The sequence below is a fragment of the Tyto alba genome, unplaced genomic scaffold (assembly GCF_018691265.1).
Source record: "Tyto alba isolate M040663 unplaced genomic scaffold, T.alba_DEE_v4.0 Super-Scaffold_27, whole genome shotgun sequence".
Taxonomy (NCBI): Eukaryota; Metazoa; Chordata; class Aves; order Strigiformes; family Tytonidae; genus Tyto; species Tyto alba.
In genome coordinates, this window is record NW_024881301.1 from 28256975 (window position 1) to 28276642 (window position 19668).

General features: G+C 36.6%; 1 protein-coding gene across 1 annotated transcript in view; it reads left to right on the forward strand.

Annotated features, from left to right (window-relative positions):
* Positions 1-19668, forward strand: part of TMEM245 (transmembrane protein 245) — a 90388-nt gene that overhangs the window by 17595 nt on the left and 53125 nt on the right. Inside the window, exons 5-8 of the mRNA XM_032989015.2 lie at positions 2311-2523; positions 7296-7465; positions 12344-12367; positions 18866-18970. Of these exons, the coding sequence (XP_032844906.2) occupies positions 2311-2523; positions 7296-7465; positions 12344-12367; positions 18866-18970 (512 nt within the window). The remainder of the gene's footprint in view (positions 1-2310; positions 2524-7295; positions 7466-12343; positions 12368-18865; positions 18971-19668) is intronic.

Sequence of the window (19668 nt, forward strand, 5' to 3'; positions counted from 1 at the left end):
TAGCAGAGAAATGGCAAGAGAATGAGGCTGTTTAATTGATACTGGTCTTAACATTACTCTTGCTGTTACTTAATTAAGATTTTCTTCATTGCAAAAATATGTTGATCAAATTTTTCATTACCAAAAGAAGGAATATTCTTTTTTTCTTTCATAAAAGACTCTTACTAAGGGTTTTTGAGGCAAAAGTTTTTGATAACTTTAATCTTGAGGCATTGACTTCAGCATATTAAATTTCTTAATTTTTTCTATTTTGGAGTTTAGCTCTTCCTTCTCTTTGTTAAATATTTGAGTTTCTGCTTGTTGTCATGTTACTTCTTATTATATTAATTTTTGAGCAAAAAGGTAGGAAGAAAAGTGTTGAGTAAGTTGAATTGATAGGGGAGAATTCTCAATTATGGATAAACTGCTTTCAAATTTGTGTTCCTGTAGTGCATTGTAAGCTGGATCCATTTGTTTCAATTTGTACTCTTCTGCTTCATTAAAAATAGACTGAGAAGTACGGGGGAATGATAGACCCTCTATTTCTTATGACAAAACCACTTTGTTTTTTTAGGAAAACTTCTGTTTATGGGTAACTTTACCGTTATGAAAAATTTACTCATGTCTTCTTCTCCAAAGTGTAGTTTTTATGATAGGGCTGGCCTTCATCCCTTTGAGACATGAGCTGATTTGCCAAGAAGCACTCCACCTGAAGCTTCTGCTGTGTTGAGCTCCATGCAGATTTTCTTCTTTCAGGTTGCATGCCATAATTCCTTTGGGAATATTCTGAAGTTCCACCAAGTGTGTTATGAGCAACCAGCTGATATTTCTGTCATCATCCCAGTGTCTATTAATTGGATGAATCAGTGGATCTGCATTACTGTATTAGTGTGATGGGGAAGTGTTTATAAGCTCTAAAAGTAGTTCCCCTTACTTGTAGAACACCAGTGCAGATTTCTACAACAGAAGAGCGTTCATCTGTTGTGTGAGGCTGCAGAGTTTGTCACTACCACTACTGTACACGTATGACAAATTTGTCTTGTCTTTTTATACCTTCTAGCTGTCATGCTTTGGGCTAGGAATCGCTTAAGTGACACATTGCAGCTAAAACTGCATGTGTGAAACAACATGAGGTGTTTGACCGGTACAGGCATGTGGTATATTGTAATACAGTTTTTACAGCAGTTTTTCTTGGTGGGAGGGAAGTGGTTGGTGTTGATGTGACAGGTCCAGTAAGAGCTGTGTTCATTGCTTACCTGCTGCAGTATGCACCAACATAATAAGTTGCCTTTTATTCTTCAGCATAGAGTAACTTTTCAGATTTTCTTGAGTGTGTGTTCTTCCAGCCTGGCTACAAGGTTTTCTCAGGTAATGGTGTGTGGGAAGTATGCATTTTGCCACCAGCATGGGGCCTCAATAAGAGTTAATACTGGTGTTCTCAGGGAGAGATTCTCCATACAGTGACTGAAGATGGATTTGATGTCACACATACTAGGCAGATTTACCAACTAAAAAAGTTAAATAAATGCATTAATATGTTCTCTAGACAAGAGTTTTAATTAGGACATGATATTTTTGCCTGAAATGATTATTTACTGTTTATTTATAAGTGCTTTTAACACATTGGTTCATATTTTTGAATTTAATTTCATGTTTACTAATGTACAAATGAGAGAATGACAACATTTGTTACCCACTAATTTATGCTTGCTGTTGTTACTAAAGTATGTTACACAAACAAGTAATTTAGAATCACAGTGTGAGTGCTATGTTTATAATGTGAATGTTCAGGAAAAGAAAAAGGTTAGTGAGAAATTTGTAAGATACGAGCTTTCTCTCCAATGTATGCTGTATTGTTTCATTTTGTTCAAATGAGCTTTGAGCAAATCTAAGATTTCTTTTTGAGTACTTGAGGTAAAGAGAAATCAAAGATCTCTTTTAGGACTTCAGATTTCTTTTAGGAGTGAATTACACTTTGTTTTTCAGAGTTTTACAGGTCTTTGAGAAAATATGTTTGGCTTGTAATTTACCTGCAGTGACAGAAGGCCTCTTAGAGGCTGTAACATCTTTTCTTCTTTCCTCCTACCAGCACTGCTTGGCACAATGTTGCATGATGTGGGAAAGCTTACGCAGCCCTGTTGTAGCTTTTCAAAATTCAGATCAGTGTAAAGGCTGTCTCTGTCTTTTAGAGAAATAACAAGCAAACAAAAAAACCACACAAAAAACCCCAACCAAAACAAAGGTTAATTTGGGACTAGGGAGCATATTCTGTTCCATGGTGAACATTAATGTGATAATTTCCATTTTTCTGTTTGCATTTGTTTGTTTTAGGAGCAACAGAAGGTGATCAGCCTCCACATGCTTCATCATCTTTCTCATCCTCTTCATCCTCTTCTGGAAGCAGACAAAGACCTGAGATTGGATCTTTTCTTAGAAAAAAGAAAACTAGTGATATTTACTTCGTTACACTTGTGTGGGCCATTGTCATTGTCCAGATCTGGCTAAATTTCTGGATTGTGCAGCTGTTGCCAGTGCCTTTTGCAGGTAATCATCCAATTATTAGAAACGTACATTAAATGATGACTTTGGATAGCCTTAGGCTTTGTGCTAAATAAAACAGAAGGAAAGGCTTGTATGAGTTGAATTTAGAACTTTTTCAAGACTTTTTGTTAAGACAAGATGTATTGTAGCTTCATATAGGAAAATTGATGTGGCATTGTCTCTTATTGTGTAGTGGACAACTCTGTAAAATTGCTTTGTCTGACCGTTGTAGTTACCTGAAATAATTTAGTGTCATACCTTACACTTGTAAGAATACTTCTGGTTTAGAGTACTTTGTTTTCCTTCCCTTGATGTTATGGCTTTCATGTTTTTACACCTATAGATAAAAATATTTCACCTGTTACATTATCAGTGAAGTGTAGCTCATAACTTTGAATTTTCATTAAAAATGGGTTGCTAGGCTCTGTGGACAAATCACAAGATAAATTTGATTCCAGTTCTAGCTCTGAGGTTAATTAGCTTTGTTGCTTCACATCTACATGCATCCGTTCTCTTATATATCAAGCAGGAACGGAATATTTATGGTAGCTATCTAAAGAGGATATTTTAAAACTGAATGCCACTCTTTGGAATACTCTTTCGAGGGGGGTGAATAGGGCAGATGGGAACTCTGGAAATATACACAAGCTACTATGAATCTGAAGGCATTTCCTCTCATTCCCTTACAGTAAACAAAGTGGGTTTCCTGATTTGTTTGGATTTTCTCTAAACTTCATTTAAAATGCTAATTTTCAGCATTTTAAAATGTATTTAACACTTAAAAGTAGCTATTTTCCCTTTTACCAAGTGTGGTGGTTTGGCCCCAGCTAGTGGCCAAGGACCCACAGAGCCAATCACTCTTTTCTTGTCTTCCAGTGTGGGCTCATCCATGATCTGCAGTCCCTTTTCGGAGGTACCAGCTCAAGTGCCTCCTTGTCCCTGGGCCACAGTCCCTTCAGGAGGTGTACCTGCTCTGGTGTGGGTCCTTTACCAGGCCATGGTCTTTCTGAGTCGTGTGCCTGCTCCACCATGGAGCACTTCTACTCCCTTGGCCCTTCTATTCCCTCTCTTCATCCCTCTGCTCCTTCTTCCTCTCTGTTCACTTATTCTCTCTGTGTTCCCGCCTTTTTTTCCCTCTCTAGTGTTTTCTGCCCTTTCTGAAATATATTTTTCAGGGAGGCAGCACACCTGTGCCTGATGGGCTCAGCTTTGGCCAGTGGTGAGTCCGTTGTGGAGCCAGCTGGAACCAACTGTAGTCTGGCTCAGGGCAGCCCCTGGTCTCTGCCCGTGGAGGCCACCCCGGTGGCCACACTGCTACCAAAACCTTGCAATTTATCTGGAAAACGTAACTGTGGGGCCATGCTTACAGGTGCCAGGGGCTGCGAACTCCGAGAGGCATGGTGAATGATAGGCATGGTGAAAGGAAGAGCTGCACGTTTGGCTGTGGTGCTGTAGCAGCAGCTAAAGGGTAGTACGATGGTCGGGTGTATAAATAGCTGAATACAGGGTAAGAGGAGGGAGGGGGTTGATTTTATTTCAGCGTAGCTGCTACAGGCAGCGTAGCTGCCCAGTTTTGGTGCCTGGGCATTATTGGAAATGGCAACGGCAGGTTTGATGTAGCTTATAAATCATAAAAATGATAAAGGGATTACAAAGTAAATTTTAGACTTACTAGAAGCAGAGCTTATGTGGCTTAATTTATTAAAAAGTCAAGGAGTGACTTAACCACTGGGGTGGGAGGGGAAATGGATGCAATGATTTTGTAGCTAGGCAAACAACAATGAAGCGTCTTAAGCTTGAACCAGGCAAATCTAGGTTGATGTGCACATCTATAACTGAAATGGATGAATACTGCTGCTGCCAGTCATTAGGTCTAAAATAGCTACCTGAACAATAAACTCAAGCCAAAATAGGAGTTAATTTTGAGAGTATTTGTGACTTCTTGCCTCAGCAATGACACTGCGCCATTAAGTGCTTTTTCATGTCATATAACTGAACATAGAACACTACAAAAATATTATGAAAAGGCAATATTAAAATTAACAGAGACAAGTTTAGAACAGTGGATCAAATTAAGCGTCAGAAGGTGAGTGGTGGTAACCTGGATTGTTAAAAGAGAGATGATGTTAAAAATACTTAGTAGTGGAAAATGGGAAGGCTTATAAAGCAAGTTTAAGGAGACTAAAAACTTTAAGCAGGTCTGAAACCTTAAGGAGAATGCTTCCAGTATATAAAATATTAAAATAAAATAACCACCAAAAAACTTACACGGAAAGGTGTTAATTTCACCAGAGTTCCTTATGTTGGTAGACAGGACTTACATGAAGTATATAGATTATTACAAATACCTTGGTACCACTAATGCTTTTCCTTGAATGCATTTGTATTTCTGTAGAATGAGATGCTCTTTTACAATTTCTTAATGTAGAGGTTGGAAAAATTATACCGTGATTATAAAATGAGAAGGTTAAAAAATGGCATTTGAATTCAAAAGCTAAGCAATAAACCAGGTTGTGAACACTTGTAGCATTTTGTTCAGTGAGGTGGGCCTGGGAATCCTCTATTGTCTCTTTTTAAGATCTTTCATTTACTTCCTTGCTTGTTCAGTTGCATCTTTTTTAATTCTGTTTTTGTCTTCAGGTTGTTTTCTGCTTCGTGGAAATGTGTGGAATTTCTTACTATGCAGCATTTCTCTTCTTTTGCTCACAACTTTCTAATAACAGTGTTCCTTTAGACTTTTCTCTCTTGTCTCTTTTTTAACCTAATATAATTACAACTGTGTTATTGACTGTAGCACCTCCTGACATCACCTCTGCAATGAGTGTACACTCAATTATTTTAGAAGACACTATTTAAGCACTTGTTTTTAAATAATAGCAAAAGGTTAGTATGCCAGTTCAGGTATGTGGTTCACCTTGGAAAATGCAGGTTTGACGTGTTTTGCTGAGAAGCAGTTTGTGTACTTACCATGAGTTGCACTTCATCATCTAAAACTTCAGCCTCTAAGTTAGGTGGTGGCACTTGCAGTGTATTTTCTCCTTTTTTTTTGTATGTTTGCCACATGATCTTTACTGGGAAAGATTATTATTCTTCTGGAGAATAAATCCCATGTTTGCCACAAGGTGGTACCAGAGGGTAAGTAAACCAACTGTTGGCAAATTGTTGGAGGAGCTCTCGGTGAACAGGAACCTAAACTATACAGGTTATAGGCTCTCGTGGAACTTTGATAAATGCCCTGTGGATATTAGAAGTTAACCTCTTTGGCTATGTATGTCATTTTACACGTCTTCAAGTAGACAAAGAAGTAAATTTTTGAGGATGAGGGAATTACTGTGGTGTTGATGTATGACAGTAAATAATGAATCCAGTTTGGAAAATAGTGTTTCTTAATAAAAAAAAAAAACAACTTTATTAAAAGTACACTTGAATGTAGTGATAGGGATGTCAGTATCAAATGTTGCAATAAGTATTAAATAATTGGAAGAGCACTGCCAGCATTTTCACATAAAGTTATTTTACTGTGTAAGTAGAATTTCTAGCACCAGCTAATTTTTGATCTATGTGTGACATTCAGTTACTAAATTCTGTTTTTTTAAAAAAACTAGGGATAAATTAGGAGAATTATGTGATCCTCTTGCTAATAGTTTCACTTTGTTTTCCTTCAGAACCATAGTTTTCAGTATTTGGGGATGCAGCAGAATTTTGTTGGAGGTTTGTGTATCAGTAGTTCTTGGCAGGACTGGATTATAAGACCTTTCTGTTTGTTACTGCTACATAAAATAATTACAATCCTTTAAATCGATGTATCTTGTAATGATGTTTTTGTGACTGGTATGTTTGCATCAATACTAAAATTAGTTGTAATACAAATCTTTGTTTATAATGTGAATTAATTAACTCCTCTGTTCTGATGTTAATCTTCCAAAGCCACTAGCAAATTTACTCTCTTTTCTTCTTTTCAGTGGTGAAAAGATAAATAATTCGAGTGATGTAACATTTGGTTGAATGAAAAAAAAGTATCACAAATATTTCATTACTATTAAAGGTCTGTTAGCTTCCAAGGAAAGTTTTGTACGCATCATGCTTTTTTGCTTTTACATTCCTGATTGTGAAGATTCACAAGTTTTGTATGTATACTCAGGAAGTGCGGGAGGGCAGTGCCATGGCAGAATTGGAACCGTAAGCTTTACGAGAAAGTCTCTGGGCTTTATTTCATGGCAAGTAAATGGACACGAGCTTTTATTTCTGTAACTCTAGTGCTAGACATTTCTAGTGTTGAAGCTCTTTATTTTCCAGTCGATACATGTTAGGAGTGTTGGAGAAAAGCTGTTTGTGGTAGCAAATTGCTTCTTTTTTGGTCTAAAATGTAAGAATTTGGGCTGAAAATTTACATATATCACACTGTTAAGTTCTGAATGTGGTATTTTATGTGTAGTCATCTGGCATGGTGTATATGTGAAGATGTGATAAATTCACTGGAATCATGGAATGTTACCTGCTTATCCCAGGCCTTGCTCAAGGCTCTTAGCTGCATAACTGGGTAGTGCACAGGCACCTTTCTTCTGCTGGCATCTAAATTCCATGTGGATAAGCATGGCTGTAAAGCAAGTTGAGGAGATTAGTACTAAAACCACTTGAAAATTCTGAAAGTGATTTCTAATGGAAAATAAACCTCAATCTTTCTTTTTCGTAGGTCTTTCAGAGTGGAATAGATGCGTAGTGTTGTGGTACTCCTCTGAAATCTCTAATATTTAATTTCCTTCTTGTGGTTCCAGTTTGGGCAGTTAAAAAACTTGTGGTTCATTTTGGAGTTTTGAACTTCATGGCAAACCATTGCAAAAGTTGGTGGCAACTTGTTGAAAATTTTGTGAAGGAACGTCAGGAAGCTCTTGCTCCACGGCCCATCAGAGGGCTTGGAAGAGTCGTGCTAAAGCTTGACAGTAAGGTATTTCTACTTATCTCCTTAAGCAACATGACAGTTTGTTTTATTTTCTGTTCACTGTATGCTGAGACGCTTTAATTCTGAAATAAACGTCTGTCACTAATGGACATGTCTCTCATGTAAAAATGTATCTGTTTTATGGTGTATTTTAAACCATGTCTCTTCTGTCACTATTCACACTTAAGCACACATTTAAACTTTGTTAAGTGATTACATGCAAAGCTTGACAGAAGGAACTTTTAAAATGTTGAGTTAGCTTTAGAAGATTCCTTATCCAAGTAAGGCTAACCTCATGGTTCAGTCACCTTACCCGATTACGAAGATTTTGAAGTCAAATGTAATGAGCTTTGATCTGAAAAGGTGTTCCTACTTCTGTTGTGAAAACTTAATTTAAAAAGCAGCCCGCTTTATTCTGTAAGTAGGGCCTGATCTAGTTCAAACACGTTTGTTTATGCTCTGTGGAAGTATAGTTGTTGAATACAGTGGTATGGTGGTACAGAAGGGAGGCTTCCCTCTGTAAAAGAAATACGTGGGATAAGGTGTTCAGGAATTGCCATAGAATAAGATTTTTGTGCTCTGTTCCCTTCTCCCCCACTCAAATTGCACCCACATTTGCATTGCAAATTGCAGAATTGGAAAGTTCAATAAAATTTATGAAGGCTCCTCCATTCAGAATTGTAAGTTTTGACTTATCCTGATAGATTATTTTGTTTGTAATAGCTGTGCCAGTGTGTAAGAATGTGCTTTCTGTAATTGTGTTGTTGAAGTATTCTCTGCTTTAGAGAAGCCGTTACCTCAGAGTTTCTGTAACTGAAGAGCTGAACCCTGGAAGTATACTTCTCAGAGCATCTGTACCTTGGCAGATCCATCTGCAGTTTGTTGCTCTGAATTCCTAGAGGAAAAGGAAGAGCTTAAGCTCAGATCTAATGGGTACATGGATGTCAAAACGTCAACAAAAGCATTAAAATGGCTGTAGGAAAGAAGTAACGATTTCAGAGTTTGAGGAAGAATTAGAAAAAGGAAAAGTCTTTCAGAATATGGCTATGAACAAGATAAAGGGGATTTTAAAAGGTAGTGGAAAGTATTAACGTGTTAAGATAAAAACATTATACAAAGCTTTTAATTAAAAGCTTTTGTTTTTTAAGAAGACTATCTAGACACAGTATCGTATGTTACTGTATTTCATGAGTTGTCAAGTTTAGTATCCTTGTATTGCATAATTACATGATACAGTATCCTTCCTATTTCCACTAAGTCTTTTCTTCTTAAAGAAGGTAGGAGTTTTGTTGTAGCGTGCAGCAGAACTTCCCATTCTTCAGCTTAAATGTATTTAAGGTCAGTTTATATTCATGTTGTTCTTGTCTAAGCAAAAGAACAGTGTTGGCACAACTCATTTCTTGATCTTCCTCTCTCTTTCTCCTTCCTCCCTCCCCCCCCAACTCCATTTTTTAGATGACAGGTATATTACTTCTGAATCTGTGCTGTGTGTATTAAAGCAATTCAAGCTCTTCTAGCCATTATGAGAAGGACACTTGATACTCTGCATGATTCTGTTGTCCTCGTTTGTACGTATTCTAATTATAGCCCACCTGGCTTTATCACGAGCGCCTGGGATTATATGTGGCTTATCACACTAATGCTTTCATATCTTTTAAGTTCTACTGGATATGCTTATTCTGTGCATTGTAGGGTCATGAATGCATCTTAGTTCTGACAATTCGGGAAGCAATGCCATAGGATATTGGCAATTGTGGCTTTTGTAGGGACGGGGAAGGGAGAGGAATGAAAACTGCATCCCTGCAGGTTATTTTAGAAAGGATGGATGAGCTATATTTAAATTGGATTACCAAACATTTTGGCTTCAGTAGGCACTGCTGAAGAGGAAGTAAACATATGCAAACACAAAACAGAAATTCATGGGGTAAATTATAACAGTTTACCTTTTATATATGTATATATGTGTGTATATATATGTGTGTGTGTGAGAGAGAAACCAAGATTGAAGGGTCATTTCCTTTGCAATTAGATGTTTATTTTTTTAATATTTTATATGTGCTTTCTTTTTCTGGGAGCTGAAGCTGCTTAGTGATTTTGTTTGTTTTCGTTTTTGTATATGAAGTTAGTTGGAGGCTGGATCTCAGCATCAGGATGTATTGGGGCTCTTAGCTAAATACAAGGAGCCATTGATAAGGTTTGTTTCACACAAATATCTGGTGGTACTGCTTGGTCTTTTTAAAGTGGAATGCCTAATTAGGAAATAGTTACAGTTTTTAGTAAAATGTAATGAGGATGAGGAAGACATCTCAGAGTGGCATGTCTTTTTCTCCCGAATGAAGTTTAGGAGGCTAGTGTAGATGGTATGGAAAATAACCCATTGTGAGAAACTGGGGGAGAGTACTGCTCATGCATGCAAATCTTTGAGCTTTACTGATTATGTCTGTTTCTTAAATAAAAGCAGTAAGAAAAGCTCTTCTTTCCCACTGTTCATCAACCTCTGGTTAGCTTGGAAACAGACAAATTGGAAGCAAAGAGAAGCTTTAATGAAGAGGAAGGAAAGTAGAGCATTGCTTTTCATTTTCTTTATAAACAGTAGGTCGAGCTGTGCCTGTATGTTCAGGTCTATTTTAAATACGGACTATGGAAATAGGATGTCCTTTCTGTATTCTTTAGTTCCTGGTTGTGCATTTGCATCGTGGAGCCAACAGATGGAGCGGTTTAGATATGAGAGTCTTCCTGGAGGAGAGAGTAGGCAGGTTGCTGTTGTCCTCTATCAAGTCATTTTAAAGCTTAATAGATATGGTATCATGCATGCTCTTATCAGTAGTGAAGAACTAATAATTTGCTTCACTGATACTTTTTTTTTTAACAGAAGACTTGTCTTTTATTATGGTGACTAGTTTTATTTTAGAGTTTGTGACGTAGTTCAGCAGCAGAGGCAGTTGCTCAGCTGCATGCTCTAGACTTTTACTAATTAGAATGTGCTGGTATTTTGTATGCATGCTTTGTGGTAGACTTCAGTGAATCGTGTCATTATTATATGCTTCTTCTAGGTATAGCATACTAGAAGTTTATATCTGAGGACTGTAATTGTTTGGACTTTGGGTAAGGTCAAGGCTTGGTTCTTCTGGTACCAAGCTGAAGTACATAGTTGAATTGAAGCACATACTTAAAGTAAGCACAGAATCTTTACCAGTGCATACATTATTCTAGGAAATACTTTGCAGTAGACATGTAAGATCTTACATAAATAGTTTTACAATAAAATACTGGAAAAGTGGTTGTAGCCTTGTTAATTGTGGATGACTTGAAGATTAGAAGTAATCTGTAGCCTATTTTTAAATGCGAGTTGGCTATGTTTGTAGAACAATTTAAACATCAATATTGGAAAGATAGGCAGGTAAAGACAGATATCGTCTTGACAATCATTTAAAAAATTAATTTTTTGACAGTATGTTATTTCCTAGATCTTGTATTTATCATCCAATTCCAGGAGGCTGAAAAATATCAATGACTTCCTTTCACTTTCTGCTAAAATCTTAGGCTAACAATAGAGCTCTAGTCTTTGTTGTATTGGAGTTGCAAAGTGGAGAAATACAGTCATGACATCTACGTTTTTTCCAAAATTAACCTAATTAATTTTTTTTTCATTCATAAATTATTCTATAGGTGAAGTGGTAAAATAGAAACAAATTCTACAGTGTTAATTTGAGGCTTTTGAAGCTTTGTCATTGCTCTCCGTTACTGTAATTCTTTCCATGAGTAGTAAGAGCTAACAAACGTGTGTGCTTTGTAACATACTTTTTTCATGTTTTCTGATGTTCATGTTTCTTTGTAAATTTGCTTCTTGCTTCTAATATAACTTAATTAACATTCTGAGATTTTTTTTTTTTAATTTGAAATTTTATTACATCTTGTTTTTTCATTGGGAGCTATTATAATTTCTGGCAATTGGTGAAAACACTAGATTTATTAAGCATTCAATGATCTTGTTTTCAGGAATAAACAAACTTCGCTTAATTGATCTTAACCTCTAACACAAATAATAACATTAAAGCTTTTCGCTGGTGTGGTTATTCTGCTAGCTGATTAATAATGGCTATAATTAAGAGTATAGTCCTACATAAACTAGATCGTTAAATGAGTGTATGTGAGCAGTAAGGGTGAGAATTAGTAAGGAAAAATAACTAGTACAAAAGGAGAAATTGACTGTTGAGAAGTGCAAAGAGCCTTCTGCACAACCAATAAAAGGAAATGAAATCCATATGTCTATTTGATCTACAATTTGCTGTTGTGTGTATATCAGATTTAATGACGTATTTGATGTTGTGCCATTGAATGTGAATGTTGTAATATGAATGTGGTACTAAAAAAACCAGAAAATTTGTTTAACAGTAATTGGCATAACAGGAGCGTTTTGAAATACATAGGAAACTGCCTGAATGAGAGTATTAATGCAATAAGCAAGTATGTCAAGTTTTGGTGTTTCAGTAAAGTGCCCTTCTCAGAGTACTCTTACAAGTCCTGCTCTGAAATGTTAGATTTCAGTATAATTAAGCTGGAATTGCCCAGATTATGCTGGTAGCTCTGTTAATATTATTAAGTTGTTCTTTCTTGTTATATCCCTCTTTGTTTCAAAAAGTGCATGTTAACAGTAAAATCTGGATTCTTGCATTAGAATTTACGATCTTTTCTTCCTATCACAATTTACCTTTGTGTCTGGAACAATTTCATTTTCATTCTGTGGATGACTTTGCCTGCCTCTCATTGCTTCCCCCCCTCCCCCCCCCCCCCCCCCCCCTTATTACTGCATTTTTCAGTAATTTTCCACTGTGTTCTTGTCTTTTTTTCCCTTTTCTTCCATCTCCCCCTGCCACTGACAAGCTGTGGCACTGGCTTAATAAGAAGGTAAATAAACAGAAAAATTGTGATTCCAACTAATGGATTCTGTGGTTTTGGGGAGGTTGTTTTTGGTTTGGGTTTTTTTTGTTTGTTTGGGGTTTTTTTTGGTTTGTTTGTTTTTGTTTTTGTTTTGTTTTTTTTTTCAGCATGAACACTCTTTAACATGCCTTGCTTCTTAGTTTTCTCTCCCAAGTGTCTCTCTTCCAGCTCTTGATATAAGCTACTGAAGGTCATATAACTCTACCTGAGTTCTTGTCTTCTACTAAAATGAATGCACATGGTTAAATGTTTTGTACAGCAGAATATTGCATTACACCTGTCAAGTAGTAGTTTTATTTAGTGGCACTTTCATTTAAGAACAGTTGATCTCCACCTGGTCCCCACCTGTATGCATAACAAAACTAGTTCTCTCCCAGACTGGAGAGCTGCTCTCTGCTCAGAGAAAACATCAGTTGACTGAATTAACATGGCAGTGGTGAGGATAAAGCACAGTTGTAAAGCTGTGAATATAAGTGCTTGCAAAGAGTGCGTTGACTGGCTTCAGTCAGTGTTGTTAGATTTTACTTTTGAAGTGTCAAACTGGCCTGTATACTCAGTGGTAGTCAGCATAGCAGGAGAGAAATGAGAATATGCATGGCCTCAGAACTGCTGAATCTAACAGCAGTCTTAAGGGAAGTGAGGATTAGTAAAAAAAAAAAAAAAAAAAAAAATCAAAAAATGTAATTAAAGCAGTTGCTATAGCTAAAATATTTTTTCTTTCGTGCAGCTTTTAAACGTTTGTGATGTGTTTTATAAGAAATGTGCACTTCAATTTCCATGGTTCATCTTAGTCAACTAGGGTTAACTAATTGTTATTTGAGGAACTGTCATTCCAAGAGAAGCTAAAACTGATTCAGTACATATTTGGTCCTTTTGTGTGACTAAAATGTGGACAACTCTTCAATGTAATGATGTCTCTGTGGGATTTGGGCAGTGTTATTGCTTCAAACACACAGGGAGCTGGAGAAGGATGTTTGCAGCAGGTGTACATCTGCAGGACGTCAGAGTTTTAAAGGTGAAAATTTAGTATGTGATAAAACATATGAAAACCAAGTAATTCAGTGAAAGAGAAAAAAATTGAATGCGATATCTGCAAATGGGTTATGCTTCCAGCAGCAACTTTTATCCGCACTTACCACTTCAGTACTAGTGGGAGTGTCAGAAATGGTTACTATGATTTTATAAACAACAGCCAATTCTTTCCATTCAGTAGCTATTACAATAGAAACCACATATCTGCCTTGCATGTTGTGAGAGACTCCTGAAATACTGTTGTTCTGAATGCTGTTGAAAACAGGTGGAACAGAGTAGAGCATGGAGGCTATGGGGGCACTGGCACAGCTCTGAAAGGTTCTTGTAAACAGTGAAACGGGGCTGCACAGCTGATACCTGCTGTGGGTGGCAGAGCAGCTATAATGAATTTAGAGAAATTGATCTTCAGTATTTAATCAGTGTACTCAGGGTTATGTGATGGGGGGCTTTCTGTGTTTCTGAACAATAGGGCAGGGTTACTTGCTTTATGATTCAGTTATAATTGTCCACTAACAGGAATTTCTGAATGTTCCTTTGCCCTTGAATATAGTTTGGTTATTTTAAAATTACATTTTTGTCTCCTGACTTTGAAATGTTTGTTATGTGAGTGACTTACAAAGTAAGTATGTGCAACTGTAATCCTTCATAAAAAATTTTTATTAGGTATTGGTTTGCTAGCACAGTTTAGGTGAAGAGCTGAGTTCAGTGAGCCACAGATGAAAGTGTAGTCTCAATTACTTCTTTTTCTGGCTCTGAATTTGTCATTTGCTTGTTTGAAAATACGTGTATGTAGATCAATTTTTATCTTAATATTGATAGGTTGCAAAAATAATTTCACTGTAAGTGCTTTGAACTCTAAAATGTTTGGATTTTATTTCTAGTTTAGAGATTTGAATTATTGGGCAAAACCCTGTGGATATAGTTTAAGAGTTTTCTTTTAGTTCCTGGGAGCTATTTTTGAAAACTACAGTTTTACTTCACAGTTTCACGGGAAGAGATCCTGAAAGTCCTACGGTGTTACATGCAGTGTTGACTCTTTTGCATGAGCAAGTATTAATAATATTAAAATCAAGATTTAAAAAATAAAATTTAAAAAAGGCAAAAAAAAAAAGTGAAATGTGCAAACCTGTAGCAGGTTCTTGTGGGTTTGTTTTGTTGGGTTGTTTTTTTTTATTTTTTTTTATTTTTTAATGATTACAGTTTTATTTAAAAAAAGTCATACTCCACCAGAGGCAAAGAAGGGAGATTTGTAATACAGAATACTGTATGCAGTTAAAAGGTTGCTCCCTTTGCTCCTTTCTCCTTTTTGCCTTTCCTTGAAGGGAAATGTTTGTGAGAACACCAAGATAAATTTCTGATAATCCACCAAGAAACAAAATATACACCACCTAGAGACAACAGAGTTTGAAATTATGGTTGATTATGACTGGTAGTGATAAACCTTTTTTCTGTTTGTTTCTTTCCTGTTCTAAGAGCTTCTGTCAAACAGCTGCTTGAAACTTTATTTTTTTGTAAACAAGAATAATATATAATCACATAGTTTGACACGGTATATGTAGCCCAAAATATAAAATAGGTTAAGTTGGGCTACCATGATTTGTTCTTTATAACATTGTCTATGGCAGGAATCTTTAAAAAGAATTGCTGAATTCTGCTATTGCTGTTGAAGGGCCACTGGTATAAGTAGACTTGAGGCCTCATACAGACTGTTCTCTGTTTTGTCTGCCTGAACTACTCATCTGACTCATCTCAACGAAACCCTGAGATATGTCTTGATTACAGGCTTCCCCTTATTCTCATCAGATGATATTAATAAGACGATAGCCTCAAATATTTAAGTGAACTAAAGGGAAATGTCAACAAGTCTAAGAAAGGTCCTGAAGAAAATCCTGACAGACAGTGAAGCTGTTTATAGAAAAAAAATAGACCTTTTTGGTAATTTTATGTAGATATAATTGAAAATGAAATAGATGTCCAGGTATGCTTCACTGCATAGGTAATGCAGTAAATAAAACATACTAGAAAAACTAGTGTTCTGATGGCTATGCAGTGTGAAAATGAAACTGTGAATTCCTAGATGAGGTATCATACTGCGTAACATGGACAACCTGTCTAGATTGTAGGATTCCTGATAGTTAAGCATGAACTGTAGTTCTGTTACAGCTCAATATAATATGGTTTGTATCATCACCCAAAAGCTGAAAGCAGGGATTATTTGCAAATTACTGAGAAGCATTTTAACTGAATGCAACTCATCTTAAAAACTTTTTTTTTCCAGTGAGCTAAATTAAAAACTAATCACCAAGTTGATACCTTTCCCTTCAAAACTGTGACAATTAAGGATAGTTATTTGTGGACAGTGTATGACAAATCAGTTATATTTCAGTTTGGTTTTACAAGTGTGACCTTCTGTAGCTTAGGAGCGTGGCTTTCCTTTACCTTTGCATAATTTTGGATGTTGTGGCAGCATCAGCTTCCTGCTGTTGACTAACCTTTAGTTTAGAAGCTTGGAACTGAATTTAAAACTTCATGATTTCTGGCTAATGACTAGTGTTTAGTCAGTATATGTTTGTCTTTGTGTGCATGCCCGTGGTTTACAGGAAGGATATAAAGGGAGGTCTGACAGGGTTGGGGTAAGAATGAAGTCTGGACCTGATTGAGTGGTAAGTACAAGCACACAGGGATTTAACAGTCTAGCTTACCTGCAGTAACATAGCACCTATGCAGCCTTTAGCATGAGTGTGCAAAGGTGAGTGCTTCCTGAGGGAAGGGTGTGAGTAAACGTAGAGGAGGAAGGGAGGTTTAATAGCAAAGAGAAGGAGTAAATATAGCACTAAATGAATGTTGTGCATCTGCTTTTACTTCCACGTTACTTAATCCAATTCAGTCTTCTCCCGTGATATATCTGTACCGGTTGTATAACCTACATCTCCTTAAGACTGGTGAGAGTTGCAGCTGCAGTACTTGTAGGCATACCAGAGCAGGCTTTCATCTAGCTTGCTTGGGCTACTTGCCCAAGTAAATAAACATAAGGTGGGCTTGCATGGCTGAGGCTTTTGCCTGTACCTGGTACAACATCAGTACTGCCATTACTTTACTAACTGTCTTAAAGGGAATTCAGGCTTTACGTGTGCTGCAGCTGCTCCTCAGTGGCAGTGTAGGCATACTCCTGCCCGCAGTAAGAAATGTCAAGAAAAGATCCCCTCCTCATCATGTTTCAGTTCAGAGGGAGTCCTCATCCTGATCTTTTGGAGCTTGACCTTCCAGTAGTTGCTAGCATGGTGAAACATCTAAAGCATCCAGCTTCAGCTGCACTGAGATTTCATCTGTTGGATGCCACTCACACAATCACTGAGCCTAGCATTTTGGAAATCTCTGACAGCACCTCCAATTTCTTAGAATCAGTGAGTCTGATTAAGATGCTATGTGTAAGACTAGGGAGTGGATTTGTTTTTTATCTCTGACACAGAAAGTAAATAGCAATTAGTTGGATCTTTGTTAACTACGAAGCAAGGGCAGCTTTCATTTTTAATAGCTCCATTTTGAATCCTGTGCTATAAAATTTCCATCATCTGGTCATCCAGTGTTTTTTAGTGATATTTTTGATTTCTGACCTTCAAAACAAGGACTTCTACTTCTTGCTTCTCTTGCATAATCCTTAGATGTATGTGAGGCTTGCAAGGGTGCAGACAATCCTGTTTTCAGTTTTACTTCCAGAGAGGTAACAGCCCCACATAGAAGCTACTCAGTTTTTTCAGAAAGCTGCAGTACTGCTGCAAGCAGGTAACCTCCCTCTAGCACTGGCAAGGCATTTCTGATGGCTGAAATATCTCAGCAATGCTGAAAAATGTTCAGAATATCTAAGACAAAAGATTTTGCAGATTCCTCCAGGTTCTCTCAAGACCTTTCTGCAGGTCATAATATAGTGCAAATTTTGTTACAAAAACTTGCTGGCTCAATGCCTTATTTCTTTAAATGGCTTTTGCTTTCTTCCAGTTTTCTTCATCATTTTGAACAACAGTTCTAAAATGCTGAATATAATAGTTGTGTTAATTTAGTACAAACAAGGAGCTGGTTGTAAAAGAACTGGAAGTTTTAAAAATAGTTTCTTAATGTACATTAACTGCTCAGATGCTACAGGATGAACACCAATAAAAAATCCTTACTTTTTTTTCAAATAGGAGATGTAACTTCAGTGCTAACTAATTCAGTCATCACACAGCAGTCTGTAGAGGTTAGTTGTTCCAGGGCCAATTTCACGTGTAGGGATAGGGTAAGTAATGAAGAAAGAACTAATGTAAACCATCACCCAAGCATATCAGTAGTTCTAGAAGATCTCTAATTAAAAAGTTCCCAACGTAATTGCTGAATCTATAACTCGTACTCATTGGAAGTGCTTTCATGTACTGCACATTGGCTTTGACCTCAGTTCTCTTTAAAGCACAAATTTTACAACTGTCCTTCTTCTGCTGCTTTTTCTTGCAGTAATGCCCGATGGAGTAGAAATAGCTTTGGTATTTAAACCACAGAAGCTAGAAAAATGTATTTGGTCATACTTGCATGGGCTTTCAGCTTTTTATGTAAACAGTCAATTTGTGTATGAGACGAAGCTCAGCTTGCACTGTTCTAGAGCACTCTGCATAGTTGTGTGGCTGAGCAGTTTTATTGTTTGGATGACATTATTGGCATTTCTCTAATCTTAAGTGGCATCACTATTTGTTTGTGGACATGTATAGAATGGGCCTTTCCATCAACTGACAGAACAACATACACTCCTGCTTCCTGTATCAATAGGTTTAGCTGATAAATGTTTAATGCTGAGCATCCTTTTGAGAGTGAAAGTAAACAGAAATAGTCAGTGCTGAATAATTGGCCTGACGTTCAATAACGTAGAAAACCTCCAGCTCCAGTTCAGAAGGTGATGAGCAGATTCAAAAACCTGGTTACTTGCAGAAATACCTCATTTGTCATTTTGATGGCTATTAGCTATTCAAATTTGAAAGTCATGCTTGTGCTTTATAGTATACCTTCATAGCTTCCAAGTCCTGGGCAGATAGTATCTGTAAGTTTCCAAGGTGCTGAAGGACAAGACAGACAAATTTCTGGGTTCAGAGCTGACATGAGTGCTAGCTTCTTTAGGTCTAGTAAGTAAATGTTGAATTATTGCTTGCTTTGCAGAGAGCTTGCTGTGTCTTGTGGTAACGTGTAAATGTCGTTTGCAAAATCACATGTCATACCATGAGCTTAATCATGCTAACATCGCTTGTTAATTGTTCATTTCCAAGCTTGGGCATAAATGCTGTTTGATTAGAGCCTGATTTTGCACTGTGATTGTACGTAAAGATAACAATACTGTCATACAGCATATAGCATTGCTTTCATTAAAGATTGATTTATATGCTATGATTTGTTTTTTCTTTTTTTTCTGCACAGATCATCGTGTGGTTGGAGAAAATGCTAGATAAAATAATCAGCATTTTCATAATATTTTTGCTAGTGATAGGAACCCTTCTGCTAGCTCTGCTCCTTACTGCAAAGGTACAGTGTGCTAAAGAATGTAATCATAGAGCTCATTTTAAATGCTGAATGAAAGTTACTAATATTTATGCCAAATTGTATAGCTTAAATAATCTTTTGCAAAGTTGAGCAACTAAATGCTCTGTAGTTGAACGTGTTACCATTCTGAGACTTATCTATAAAAGTCTATGTATTCGTATTTATTTGTATTTACATGTTTATTTACATACATGACAAAACTAATTATAGACATTTGGACATAAAAAATTTATTCTAGTAAAAGAATTACTAGCTTCTATATTACAAGAACAGATTTGTTTTACATCTGGTTACACTTTTCATGTCAACAACAGAGCCACTTAAAATCTTTTCTTTTTAATTCAGGTTGTATCAGAAACATAGTTGCAAAATGCTTGAGGTGTATTTATCAGTTCACTTGTGTAATTGTCTCTAACCTCATAGTATCCAGTTCTGAGTTTAAATGTGCTAATATTCATGATCAGATGTCCTCTGAAATGGATTTTTTGGTTTGTGGTTGGATTTTTTTTTTGTTCACCAGAAGAGGTCACTCATGTACTTTTTTTTTTTAATGAGGCCATGTTGATACTTGAAACAGTCAATGGAGATTGAATGATTGACTTTGAATACAGTTACAGAACAAAAATCAGTGGGTTCTGATACCAATCTCCTTCTTCCAAAATGTAGAGTGTGATAATGTT